General features: G+C 40.3%; 1 protein-coding gene across 4 annotated transcripts in view; it reads left to right on the forward strand.

Moving 5' to 3' along the window:
• Window positions 1–14,438, forward strand: part of LOC109637305 (E3 SUMO-protein ligase PIAS1-like) — a 44,075-nt gene that overhangs the window by 24,501 nt on the left and 5,136 nt on the right. For all 4 annotated transcript variants that reach the window (XM_020099570.2, XM_020099571.2, XM_069525844.1 and 1 more), the window contains exons 3-12: window positions 7,152–7,236; window positions 7,325–7,463; window positions 7,559–7,693; window positions 8,312–8,417; window positions 9,027–9,100; window positions 9,381–9,541; window positions 10,580–10,716; window positions 11,116–11,341; window positions 11,976–12,115; window positions 12,677–12,717. In XM_020099570.2, coding sequence (XP_019955129.1) covers window positions 7,152–7,236; window positions 7,325–7,463; window positions 7,559–7,693; window positions 8,312–8,417; window positions 9,027–9,100; window positions 9,381–9,541; window positions 10,580–10,716; window positions 11,116–11,341; window positions 11,976–12,115; window positions 12,677–12,717 — 1,244 coding nt within the window. The remainder of the gene's footprint in view (window positions 1–7,151; window positions 7,237–7,324; window positions 7,464–7,558; window positions 7,694–8,311; window positions 8,418–9,026; window positions 9,101–9,380; window positions 9,542–10,579; window positions 10,717–11,115; window positions 11,342–11,975; window positions 12,116–12,676; window positions 12,718–14,438) is intronic.

A 14,438-nucleotide genomic window follows, 5' to 3' on the forward strand; every position in this document is an offset into this window, starting at 1 on the left:
CACAGAATGGAAAACAACAAAGCTCCTCTTCACAAGATCAGAACACAAGCTGACATTTACCAGCACGTACTCTGACCCCTGCGTGATCCAGAGCAAAATCTTTTCCTCGATGTAAACAATTCGTCCCTTCTCACAACAGATGAACATCAACAAAGGAGCCCTGGCAGCTCTCAACTATAAACACGCCGCGCAAAATGGCCTTCATCGCTCAGAGCCTATTAAACCAGCATCATTTTCTTTGAAGCCCGCGTTGAGGCATCATCATCATCATCATCATCATCACCACCACCCCCCCCAACAGCTGCCTGATTGCACAGACCTGAGCCCTGATTGTAACTGTCAACATTTGTTGCTCTTTTAGACTTCAGACATAAACAGCACTGTTCTTTCCACCGTCGTCAGACATTCAGTGTTTCTCTCACTCGCTCTCAGCCACAACGTTAAGAGCAGTTTCAGTGTTGCAACTGATCTTTGTGTAGCGCACAAAGCCAGCTCAAAAGATTGTGATTTGGGAAAATACCCACTGCAGATATACATTGATAGAGATGACAGAGATAGCAGGGCTGGCTGCCAGACAGATTTTTAATGCCGGGCTTAGCGATCCTCTAAGCTCACTGGAATGCCTTAATGAGCGCTGTCAGTATATATCTGCACAGCGCCCTTATTCAGATAATAAAGGGTAATCAGTGCAGTGAGGGGGAGAAGTAACACTAGAAGGTTCTCAGTTGTCGGTGTGGGTGTAACATCCAGACCTGACCTTTTGATGAGGATCCTTCGAGCACTGTAGTTTTGAATTTGAGTGGCGCTGAAAGGATTTCTGTCTTTGTTGGCACTGTGTGTGTGTGTGGATGTGTTTGTGTCCATCATAACCTACAATTCTGGGCGTATTTCAGACTAAAGAGCAGTTAATTGGAGACAGTTTGTCCAACTGGTGACAAAAGCTGCGTCTCTAACTGAGAAAAATAAGATTTCTGGGTCAGTGGTTACGGGTAGTGTAAGCGTAGGTTCGGGCAAGTAGTGATTAGGGTGAGGTCAAGTCTGCAGGAAATGAATGCAAGTCTATGTAATATCCAAAAAGTGACTCATGACAACATTTTGCGTGTGTGTGTACTCGTTTTTGTGACTTCTTCAGGACCTCTTATATCACTTAGCTGTTAAGCATTTAGCTGTGATGGTTATGGTGGCTTAGTGGCTAGAGAATACATTATGCCAATGATTGTCCTCGCTAAGATACAATTGTGTGTGTGTGTGTGTGTGTGTGTGTGTGTGTGTGTGGTACTAAACACAGAAAAAGTAGCAACACCACTAACAAGTTAATAAACTCCAGCTGGGCTTTGTTGTGCTGGAGTCCGCCTGTAGAGCTGAGCACATTCTCTGTAGCTTAGCTCACATATCTTCTTTTCAAACCAAACCTAAACTCACAACCAAGGCTGTCCTTGTTTTTTATTTACTGTAAGGTCAAAATCAACATGGCAAGAATATGCAAACTTTCCATTATAGCTGGTATTGATAGCCACAATATAAATACAGACCACAACTGCGCTCGCTGGTAGCCCCCTCCATATTTCCAGCATGACATACTGTCAAAGTGCTGGTTTTAGTGTAGCTGTAGAAGAACTTGTATAAAAATGTCACCGGCTCATAAATTAAGTTATTCACAGACATGAATATGCAGGGTGCAAACACTTTTCTTACTAGATCTTTTCCCTGTGTCTAATATTTGTTAGACCTCCGTCCAATGACAACCATGATTATAGTCTAATGCTCTGTAGTCCTACAATAAATGATATCGAATCATTTCAAAATGATCCGTTTTTTTTGCAAACTGGTAAAAGGGATCATCAGTTCCTGTGAAAGGCTCCTTGTGAGACAGTTCAATCAGTGACTTCGTGTTTTTAAAACTTATTTCTGGGCTAGAAACACAATAAGGAGCATGTCTGTTTGGAAGTATCTGTGTAAGAAGCCCTGAGAGCAGCACACACTCAGCAGGCCTGCATGGCTCCTAGCAGCTATTTAGAATGCCGAGCATCGTTAGCATAACTGTGCTGTTTGTAGCCCAGTCTTTCTCAAATGGGGCTCCCAACAAAATGCCAGGGGGTCTGTGAAAAGTTTCCAGATTCTCGTAGGGGGTCATTGGCTGAGAAAAGAAGAACAGACGACTGTATAAAGATATGGTATAGCTGCAGTGTTTCTGATTCACAGCACCATTCTGGGCAGGTAGCAGGCGTTTGCGGTTTGCGCTCTGAAAACAAAGGGTGGGGGGGGCAGTAATGATCATGTCTTCCCAGGTGTCATGTTTACACGACTGATGACAGCAGAGTCATTTGACCCGAGAGTGAAGGCTGAATGTACCTTTTCACACTGAAGAGCCAGATGTTTGATGATCGTGAAAGTACAAGTGTTTTTTTTAATGATTATTTTAGTTCCGATAGTTTATGGCGTCATTAAACTGCATTGCGTTAAATTGCATTGATACGTTTTTCCAGCTCATTTATTTTAATTAAGGTAAAGTAAATATTAATTAGATAATTATCTGAAAATGGGAGGGACCAAATATTAGAAATATTTCTCAGTGTAGTTTTATTCATGATACATATTAAAATGGCAACTAAGTGTAAATTCTGGTTCGTCCATACTTTTTTTTTTCTCTGTAGAGGTCGTTTTCCCATCTGTTACCCTTCCCACCATCTGTCTCTCCAACACATACATTTTACATGACAAACCAGAAGCAGCAGCATCGTGGCTGTGAACGCAGGTTTTCATCATTTCTCAATGTGCATTTTGAAGTTTGCAATAACACATTTAACATAATTCCGGCAAGTTAAGATTTTTTCAAAACACTTGGAATTATTCCAATGCAATGTCAAGCTCACAATGCCTCACAAAGCAGCACGTTTGAAATCTGTAGCATGAATTTAACACCCTGTAGAAATATGACCAGATCTGATTTCACCTTAAACCAGACAGCAACGTCACGAGCTGTGATGTTTAGTCAGAACAAACTCTTGCTATATCCCATAAGCTCTTATGTGTTTATTGTAATTAGGCCTGTGTCTCAAAAAATTAATGTCCTGTTGATTTACATGAAGTGGCAAAAAATGAGCTCAACAAGAGAATTACAATTCTGCTCACAGCGTTGCTAATTTTGTGTCTTTTTTCAGTGAAGTTAAGTAGAGGCCTAATTTATTGAAATTATTCTGTATGTGATAAAAGTAAGTGAAGTAAAAAACAACATTTATTTTTTATTGTGAGACACTGAAGGCCTGTTTTCATCTTGGTTCTGTTTTGGCATCAGTACGATAACTTTATATTTAGCCTGTTTCTCTGCTAAATATGAAGCTGGACACGTTCAGCAGCCACTTAGTTGAATTTAGCATAAAGATCATCAAAGTGGTATCAGCTTCTTAGAAATGTTGTCTAACACAAGCAGCCGTGGAGTATTTGGATCTGATAATTCAGTAACATTGTGAGAGAGACCAGACCTCTCTGTGGCCATGATTAGGTAAAGGATGGTACAATTCCGAGCTGCTGCCACAGTCTGCATATAATTATGGACATGACGGCTCCCCTAAAGTAAAGTCAGAGCATCTTGATCGCCCTCTGGTGGCTTGCTGCAGAAGAGGTCATAAACACCACCTTCTCAATGTTAGCAGATGGGACACGGACCAAACCAGACATCATCGTCGCAAGATGGCAGCGTTCCAACCTGGGGTATTTTAGCGTAGTTTCTTGATAGTAACAGGAAGTAGAGACTCATTGCCTATCTTTATATAAAGTCCATGGCGATGTCTCATATCTACCCTGTTTTTTTTTTGTATAATGTTTCAGACAAATGAAAACAGTATAAAGTTAGTCAAATGCAAGCAGACGTTGTTTTACTTGTGTGTGTGTGTGTGTTAGTGCGTGAGGGAGAGTGTGATAGAGAGGGGAAGACATCTATCAAAGCCCATTTCAACCCTTTTCATATCTCCTAATCACATACATTGAAACGCCAGAAACAATTCCACTGCCAGAGAGAGAGAGTGACTTAAAGGGTGATGGATAGCTGAGAGAGAAACAGAGAGAGAGAGAGAGAGCAAGCAAGGACAGAATGAGAGAGTGAGAGAGCACTTTCTATTTATAGCCTGTGTGCCCAGAGAGGAGGAGGAAGGCTCACTGTTGTTCGAAAGCTCACTCGGTGCATATGATTTTTGTTCTGTGTTACGCAGGCTGCCACTCAAAAGATGCAGGAGCAGGAACATATGATAAATGCATGCCATGCAAATTATATAGCATGTGGGTGGTGAGATGGGTCATTACTGGGAAAAATAACGGCTGTTTGAAAGACTGATGAGAGGAGAAACACGACTGGTCCAGTAATCATGTGCAGAACTGAAAGCTTCGCCCCCCTCATCAGCCTACATGGAAATAAATGACCCCTCTGTGTGTGTGTGCGTGCATGTGCGCGTGCGTGCGTGTGCGTGTGTGTTTTCCTGCACTTATATCTTTCTTACGTCTTTGTGAGGAACAGTTAAGCATTGACCCCACATAGTGAGGACATGTTTGGAAAGTGAGGACATTTTGACTGGTCCTCAATTTTTCAAAGGGGTGTTTGAGGGTTAAGATTAGGTTTAAGGTTTAGAATTAGGTTTTGGTTATGGTTAGGCATTTAGTTTGGATGGTTAATGTTAGGGTAAGGGGCTAGGGAATGTGTTGTGTCAACGAGTGTCCTCACTAAGACAGAAGTATGTGTGTGTGTTTGTGTGTTTGTGTGATCACACACAGCTGTCACTCACTGATAATTCAATGTTGCTTCAAGAAATTAAAGCCACCATCATGATTCATTATAGGATATTCATTATCTCATCGTCCCCACTCATCCACGTAGCCTTAAGGCCAAAATAAGACACACACACACACACACACACACGGTATCAAACCTCACTGTGTTTTAACAGCCTGTAATTCTTAATCACCACTGTGGGAAGCATCCAGTGGTGAAGGTCGAGAGTTTTGAATTTGGTTCTTTTTTGTTCTTTTGTATTTTAAATGAAAGATTTTAAGTGTTGGCGAATCCAAAGTCTCTCTGTGACTTTGCATGTTCTCTCAGTGTCTGTTGGGTTTTTTTCTGGCTCCTCAAAACACGGTTCTCTTACTCCTGCATTATGTACCTTCGAAATTAAAGGAAAACTGAAAGTAGAGACTAACTATTGTGTAAAGGTGCATCATTAAAGACCACAGTCATCTAGCATGGAGACTGTTCTCTCTGCTACCCTCTGGCAGACAGCACAGGATTAGGGCTGCACGTACGACCAGACTTTATAACAGCTTTTATCACCAGGCCATCAGGTTTCGAAACTCATATTTCAGCTCACGTGCAAAAATCCTTTGCATATCTGCTGCCTGCCTGTTTGATTAGTCACCTCTGAAAAATTGCAATGACTCACTGTACAGTATACTCTTGTTACTTTGGTGTTGCATCCACTTGTATTAGACTTTTTACATATTGAGCTCTTTAACTTTATTTCAATGTACTTTATTCAAGATTCCCTCTCTCCTTTTCTTACTTTATATCTTTTATGACATTGCTCTTATTGCACTGCTGAGCGGACCTGTCCTTGTCCAACACTTCTACCGTTTCCCCTGTGTTTATTTACATATGACAGATTAACTTGAAACCTGAACTGGAAAAGTTGAAACTACAGAACCGATTGTGGAGGTTCATCATTAACCTCACTGAGGCTTTTGTGTTGAATGAAAAAACTGTTGCTCATCAAAAATAATTCAAGTACATTAACTCAAATTAAAGTTGAACATGGATTTATTTAAATTAAAAAAAATGTAACACAGTTTTAGCATTACTGCATTTTTTTAGATTTTGACAGGTTTGCTTTCCCCCTTTGATTCCAGTCTTTATGCTAAGCTAAGTTAATCACCTCTCACCTTTATACTGAACACACAGACATGTGTGGAAATCTTTTTTTCTGGAAATAACTTATCAAGGTTTCCCTCCATATGTTTAAACATTCCTTTAAGTACAAATACAGAACACAGTCAGATTTGAACCCTCTCAGCTCCTTGGTTCATGCTAAAAAACAAACATGTCTTGCCTTTGTGAAACTGCTGTCTCTTTAATGGAGGTTGGGTTAGAAGCACCAGTTATTTCTAGCACCTGTGGGTGGGCCTATAAATAGAACATGTATGCACACACACACACGCACACACCCATACATATTTTCTTCTTCGTCTTCACCTCTGTGTGAGGTGTTGTGGTTTTGATGTCCAGGTGTTCTTTAACTTTTGAAATTTTTATTACAAGGTGCAAGAGACACCTACTGAGACACTGCTGTGCGCACACCTCTTCCACTTTTCTCTCTATGTGCATCAGAGTTGTATTGTATTTCTCTGTACATCCTAATGCTCTGTCTTTCTTGCAGAGGTTTGCTCTTCCTCATCTCAGTTTTTTGTAACTGGCCAACATTTTGTCACAGTTCAGTTTTCATTTTCATTTAACTTTGCAAGACAAGAGACAAGACTAAAATAATATTAGGGACAAGCACAGTGAATACAGGCCTGTTAACCGAATGGAGCTGTACGTCTCTTTGCATCACTTTTAAAATATTGATAATAATAATAATGTGTTGTAACAGTAATATTAATGATAATAATTATAATTTAGCAAATAGCATGAGGGGAGAGGTTCAAGAAAATATATAATAATTATCTTATAATGAAAATAACGATAATCTTAGAATGATATAAAAATCCAACCACTGTGATAATAATAATGATACATATAAAAAATACAAAATAATAATAGTTAAAATTTTGATAATCTGAGATAAATAACTAAATAAAGCTGAATTAATCCTTCTCCTTTCGCCACTGATTTTATTTATAATAACAGTAAATAATAACCATAGCTATGATGATAATTTCTTCTCAGTAACCATAATCATATTAATTATTTATTGTCATAAACATGTTATTGTCAGGGAGGGCTCCAGAGCAGCAGGGACATTCTGACAGGACCCACTAAGTTATTGTTTCACAATAACACAATTCAAACTTGTAATGTGAATGTTGAAGAGCAGAACTTATAAATAATAATAATTCCTTGTTGTTTTTCCTGTGTAAGTTATTCAAATTGAATCTCCTTTCTTTCTTTGTAGCCTCAGACAACAGCCAGCGGTTTCAGGAGACATGTTTCGCCTTCGCATTAACACCACAGCAAGTCCAGCAGATCAGCAGCTCAATGTAAGGCCGCTCTGTCAATGGTTTATGAATCATTCAAGCATTCATGTCCTGCAGATATGTGGTGATAAACTTGCGTCTGTGCTCACAGGGACATCTCGGGGACCAAATGTGATTTCTCAGTTCAAGTTCAGTTGCGGTTTTGCCTGTCGGAGACGAGCTGTCCTCAGGAAGACCATTTTCCACCCAATCTCTGTGTGAAAGTCAACGGGAAGCCGTGTAACCTGCCGGTGAGCGGCTGTGAATTAAACAGACAAATCATTCTTTTTTGTGCCTCTGGATGAGAAACTTTGTAATGTTTCCAATAATGATTTCTGTGATCCAGGGTTATCTTCCTCCTACCAAAAACGGTGTAGAGCCCAAGCGGCCCAGCCGGCCCATCAACATTACCTCATTGGTCAGATTGTCCACCACTGTCCCCAATACCATCGTGGTGTCGTGGACCGCTGAAATCGGAAGGGTGAGGACCAAAGTCTTTCACAATTCTCATTAAGTAACAAGAGTTGTATTGATGTGAAACAAAAACTGTAAATTGTAAATATTTGCTTGTTAAAATTATGTACTTTTCTCTCTTTTATGTAATTTTAACTCAAATCTTTCTTATTAAGACAATAAAATACTTAGATATGAGTAATGTAAAACTACAACTTGATTGTAAAACCTTGGATGTTTGAAACGTATCCTGAGTGAAGACTGAGGCTACAGTTATTGATATTTATTTTCTATAGTGTCAACTTATATAGAGGTGGGTGGAGCCTGACCCGCCATCTGCAGACAAACAGTAGAGGGCAGTAAAGGAAACATCTGTCCCACTGGCCGCAGTCGATAATTTATAGTGTAAAAGTTCTTATTTCCCTATTTTCCTTCTGACATATAAATAAACATATCTGTGTCTCAGAGCAGTCAAGTTCCCTTTAGATGAGAAAACCTGCGGCACAGTGACCTTGAGTAAAACCATTTGAAGAACAGTCTCTGTAACTGGCCCAGAACGTAGACCCTGGCAAACAAAAACTGTCTCAATGTGAGATTTAAGGTGTCACTTTGCACATTATCATTTTATGGTCCTGTGTGTCCGCAGAGTTACTCCATGGCAGTGTACTTGGTGAAGCAGCAGTCGTCAACAGCGTTGTTGCAGAGACTACGGGCGAAGGGCATCAGAAACCCAGACCACTCCAGGGCGCTCAGTAAGCAATTCTTTTTTATACAGTCAATTACATCCGTAATTACATCACATACTAAATTAACATCAGAGACAATATTGACATTATTTAGACACTTTTGTTTGTTTTTGACTTTTCCAAAAGACCTAATGCAACAGAAGACACAGTAATAAAGTATCACTGTAGCCTCAAAGGTTGACTGATAGATTTCAGTGAAGGCAAAGTTCAATGTGATCCTATAGAATTCTGGACGGACACTGCACTGGTTGGCAGAGGCATACAACATGGTATTCTGGTTAATTCTGTTTTTTCATTAGGTTTTTATTGAACCCTTATGTCTTCTGAAAGAAGCTGGTAGTGAAATGTGTTTTTTGCATCATAACATTGATCTTTTGTAGAAATAATGCTTTTCAAATATTTATACATCTATATATATTCTATACTGTAAAGCAAGTGATTCAGATACAGAGGTGATTCATTTAGCCCCACACAGAGTGAGGAGCTTAATTCACAACCTCAGTTTGAAACAAGTAGTAAAGGAGTTGCAGCCTGAAATGAGAAACTGATCATGTTTGTATGAAGTCCTGCAGCTGCTTCTGTCTCTCATGTGTGTGTTGTGCTTCTTTTCTTCAGTCAAAGAGAAGCTAACAGCAGACCCAGACAGTGAAATAGCCACGACCAGCCTTCGAGTGTCCCTGCTCTGCCCGGTAAACATGCTCGCGGCTCCTCTGAATTGAGGGCAGTGTTTAGAGATCCAGTCATGCCCAAACATGTCCGTCCATTCTTTTCTCTTTTCCTTGTCCCTGAATATGACTCATGCACTTAACACCTGGTTGAATGAATGATGCATGATCCTGTCAAATTTTCATCTCACCCCTATCAAATATATTTTCCATGTGGGCTTGGCATGTTTGTGCATTTTGTATAACCTCCATCCCTGCTGTGTGTTTCATCCTCATGCCCTGACTACATGTTCACACTGTGCAGCTGGGGAAGATGCGGCTGATGATCCCATGCCGGGCGCTGACATGCTCCCACCTGCAGTGCTTTGACGCCACACTCTACATCCAGATGAACGAGAAGAAACCCACCTGGGTTTGTCCCGTGTGTGACAAGAAGGCTCCCTATGAACACCTCATCATTGACGGGTACGTCACCCAATCCTCACCTGCAGGTGACCTGTGAGGAAATAATACAAAGAAAGTTCAGAAAGCTATTAAATGAGTTGCTGTGACTTGTTCCCGTCTACAGAGGGCGGAACACCCAGTAAACTAAAACTAAAAGGATTTTAAGGATTTTTAGGAAAATGTAGAATAGAATCTACTTTTATTTATACAGTCCAATAAAAACAACAGGCGATAAGTCAAAGTACTTTACACACATGGCAAAGGAAAGGTAATACAAGTATTAATGAAAATAAAATAACACTGTGATGCAGTAAAAGACACCCAACATAAAAGTAAATAAGATTAAATGAATGACAAACAGAAGCAGAAAATGAGACAGATTCAGGCTGAGTTAAAACACTGTCCCAGGAAGTCACTGTTGGCTGGAGCTTCATAGTCACAGAAATTGGGCGTGGTTTCAGATTAATTTGTTCTTGAAACGATCAACTGTTATCAAACTATATCATCCAATTAAAAATAAAGTAACAAATCAATTAAACTAGTTTTAATTTGACAAATCAAAACTCAGGGTCATCTCTTTTTGTGGGCTTCCTCAGTTCTTCTTTAGTTAATAGTTTTTGTTAAACTAAGATGTCATACTGACTTCTGACTTTCACTGTCAACACTGAATACAAATATTTTAAAATCAGTTATTTATCAAATATGCACTTTCTTGTTTGTTTTCTAAAACCTGTGGTTTATTTTAGGTTTTGAAAGGACACAACTCGACCCATCTCTAACTATTTTATATACAATCATCTCAACACCGCAAAAACACAGACACAAATTCTTTACATCAGATCATGTGTCACCTTTTGAAGGATAATATTTGTTAGGAGCATCTTATTGGCTTGACCGTGACTCTGGCTGGTTTGTTGTCTGCTTTGTGGAAATCAGCAGCTGAAGTCAATTTGGACTCTCAGCAGAAAAAGTATCAGAAATGTTGCATCAAAACTTCTCAGACTCTGTTGCAGCAGATCCTCAGTATCTTTGTGAATGGTATCCTATCTTTGTTCTCAGGCTTTTCGTCGAGATCCTCAACAGCTGCTTGGACTGTGATGAGATCCAGTTTAAAGAGGATGGCAGCTGGGCCCCCATGAGGTCTAAGAAGGAAGTGCAGGAGGTGTCGTCTGCTTCTTACAACAACGGGGTGGATGGTGAGACGGGGTGTAAGGGATGGATGGAGACAGGGTGGGGTGATAAACAGAAATGTTGTTTCTACATTGCAGCTGTGTGAAGAGGGTGGAAGAGATTAAATGAGGATTAAAGAGACGTGGTGAGAAGAGAGAGAAGGTGCTTTTACATCCACTCCTTTGTTTATGCATTGTCAGTTTTAATTTAGTGAAGCATCAATCATGAGGCCACAGAGTAAACTGCTTGTCTCCATAGTAACAAACATATTGTATCTCCTACGAGAGCTGGGGAGAAGTGTATGTGTGCAGTTGAGCGTGCTCACGCGTCTCGACAGCACTTTGTTTTCATAAAACCATAAACATAAAATCGTAAACATCCGAACAAATGCAAACCCTCCTGTCCGTGTCTCTGTTGCACTCCAGGTTCATGCCGAACGTCCTCGGGATCAGATCAGCGGAGCTCCTCGTCGTCCAGCCACGGCGGCGACAGCGGCAGCAACAGTAAAAAAGTGGAAGTGATCGACTTGACACTGGACAGCTCCTCAGATGAGGAGGAGCAGGATTCACCGCCGCCGCCACCTCCGCCCCCTCCAGCCAAAAGAGCGTGTCCCTCTATGTCTCCGACGTCGCCGCCCATCAACAACAAAGGGTGAGACACGTTGAAACTGTGATTTCACCTCCACACTCATTTTGGATCTCATTAAATGTTGAAAGGAGGCTCATCTTAACTGCTTGCATGGGTGGATGTGATTCTAGATGTTAAATGATTCATGAGTTGAAACACACAAGTATCTTTGACAATTCCACATCAACAGCACTCACAGTGAGCAGCCAGGAGGGCTGGCACAGGAGAAAAATGTGTCTCAACTTTATTTGTACAGATCTAGACAGAGCCGACTTTCCAAAACAACAAGACTCAGTCTATTTGCTTTCATCATGAGCTGGGTTAACGTTCAGCAGATTGTCAAAATGGAAATAAACACTTGGCAAACCTGGATCAGGAAGGATTCTTAACTCTCGCCTAAAAAACTAAACATGCTGAGGATTTGAATCTCTGCTCATTCAAACTTTAACAAGAGCGTTTTTTTTCAAATTAAAATTCATTATGTGCGTCATTAGACTTTAATGAGTCGTGACTGTTATTGTTCAGAGGTTTGTTTGGAGCTCAGTGGAGGAGACGGCACGCCCCTTGACTCCCCATCAAACACGACATGAAATAAAAGTCTAATTATGATTTAATTGGCTCTTAATCTCTGAATCTGTCCCTGTGTATCTGCCTTCAGCGTGTTGAACCTGCACCACCAGGCCTCTCCCGTGAGCTGCACCCCGAGCATGCCAGCGATGGACACTAGCTACATCCCTCCTGTACCCCCACTCATCCAAGATTACAGACCCTACTACCACCCCCCCAACGACCTCTCAGGTAAACACACACAGTCACACACGAGATGATTTAGTAACATTTATCAATAATTATTCATTTGAGTCAGTTGAATATGACATGGCATCTTCGTCTGCACCTTCTACTTGTACTCCTCTTATTCATCCTGAGATATTTCTAGTCTTCCAGTTTTTAACGTCCGTCCCAAGTTAGAAACGTCATCAACACGCCTTCTCGCTCACAGTGAATTTGCTGGAAAATGTCCAGACACATTTTACGTGGGGGCTGAAGGGAAAAGTTCCAGAATTACAGTCTAATACATCAGCCCTACTGTAAATCTTCCTCCCTGAAATTCATGTGTTTCAGTTTCTATTTAAATAAATTCAGAGAGGTGTTGAATCATTTATATGATCATTTTGGCAGTTTTTAAGTCAATATCAATAATACCAGGCAGGAAGAGCTGATTATTATTACTTAAACCTGAATAGTGGCCTTTTGGTTTCACACAACATAAATACAAAATATGTACAATTCAAACCTTGAATTGAATTTAAGAGTTTTTGTTGTTATTCTAATCTGACGCTGCTTGTTCTTGATTTCCAGAGTTGAACTTCTTCTCTTTTCTTCAAGGCGACAATCATCAGGTACGTAAGAACACTGCATCACATTACGTGGAGATGCTGAATCACTTCTGATTGCAGTGAAAGAAGCAGAAACCTGAAGCCACAGTTGGTTTTAAAAGGACACGGAGGCTCTGACTTTAAACACGCATCTGCTGAAAAACTAAGCAAAAAGGCTGCACACTTAACTTTGCATAACCGTCTTGTTTTTCTTCAGTGAACAGCAGCGATGGGAGATCCCTCATGCAGTGTTAATCACCTGAGGTTGAAAAACACATTTTAATCCTGGTTTTAGTGAATTTCAGTGTCACACACCTCCTGGAACACTGTGTGCCTGTTACAGGAGAAATGAGAGAGAGACATTTGACAGATGATGGTTGTTACCCTACAGTTACTGGTGGGCTGAACTCACTGAAGCAGTTATGAAATTTCCTGATCCCTGAAGTCCTCCTCTTTTATTCTGCTGTTATTTGAAATCAATATTTTGAAAGGTTGGTTCTCACAAATGACAAAAAACTTACTAAATGTTCTCTTACCTTCAGAGATGAAGAGATTTCTGCTGCCACCTCAACACAGAGAGGCTGAATAGACTTTCACATTTAGCTCATACTGTATAAAAAATGACATTTCAATCAATTTAGCTGGAGCTGTATTTCTAGAATCAATACCCTTGTTACTGTGGTTAGTCCACAGACTCCATTAGAACTACTTTCTCCTAATGGATAAAAATAGCCTCATATTGAATGTGTAAATGGATTTTTCTGTGGTTTAACAGTAACATTGTCCCTGGAAAGATGCTGCTGTTTAAATGTTAATGCCGTGAGCAGTGGACCACGAAAGAGGCGTCGGAAATCAGAGAAAACCCAGACCATAGGCTGTGTGTAAAGATGTCTCCGGAAACTATGCCAAAAACATCCCAGATACAAAAGCTGCCATCTTGCATATTTGGAGCCAGAGTCAGTAGCTGTCAATCATGAGGTTTAATCAAGTTTTTATAGCATCAAATAACTAAATAAACACTTGAACTACCTGAAATAAAATAAAAACATTTATGGGAAAAATGTATCTCCCATCCCTTAACATGGGGGATGTAGAGTTTATGACCTATACTGCAGCCAGCCACCAGGTGGCGATCAAGATGCTTTGGCTTCACTTAAAGGGAGCTGTCATATTGTCCGTCTTTATAAACTGTCAGTGGCTCAGAGAAATAAAAACAAAAATACTTGAACAGCTTGAAACAACAGGACGTTTTCGAGTTTTTGAAATGTCATCTGCTTCTCATTCATTCGGTCCATTCAGTTACTGCTGGTTACCTCACGTCTAGTTTTCAGTCCATATTCTCGAAGTATCTAGTCACTACAGAAAACGTGAGCTGCTCTGTCTCCTCTTCAGACGTGTTCACAAAGCTGCTGACAGGAAGTGAGAAATCACAGATAAGAAAAGGGAGGAGTCGTCCCCGTTGATACAGATGACATCACTTTTGTCTCCTCAGCGACAGGTTGACAGATGACCTGTCAGCGTGGATGAATATATTCATCAGTACACAGGAAGGAGCACAGAGAACAAATTCCCTTTGATAGATTCACATTAACAATCTGCGTGAACGGCATTAACAAATGTTTTAATGGAACAAAGTAAAGTATGAATGTTTGATGGAGTCATTTCACATTTATCATCAGTAATTCAATAATAATAATTCAGTGAGAGCCGAGAGATCAGAGATTGATTGATGAATAATTCTGAGA

The sequence above is a fragment of the Paralichthys olivaceus genome, chromosome 1 (genome assembly GCF_024713975.1).
Source record: "Paralichthys olivaceus isolate ysfri-2021 chromosome 1, ASM2471397v2, whole genome shotgun sequence".
NCBI classification, from domain to species: domain Eukaryota; kingdom Metazoa; phylum Chordata; class Actinopteri; order Pleuronectiformes; family Paralichthyidae; genus Paralichthys; species Paralichthys olivaceus.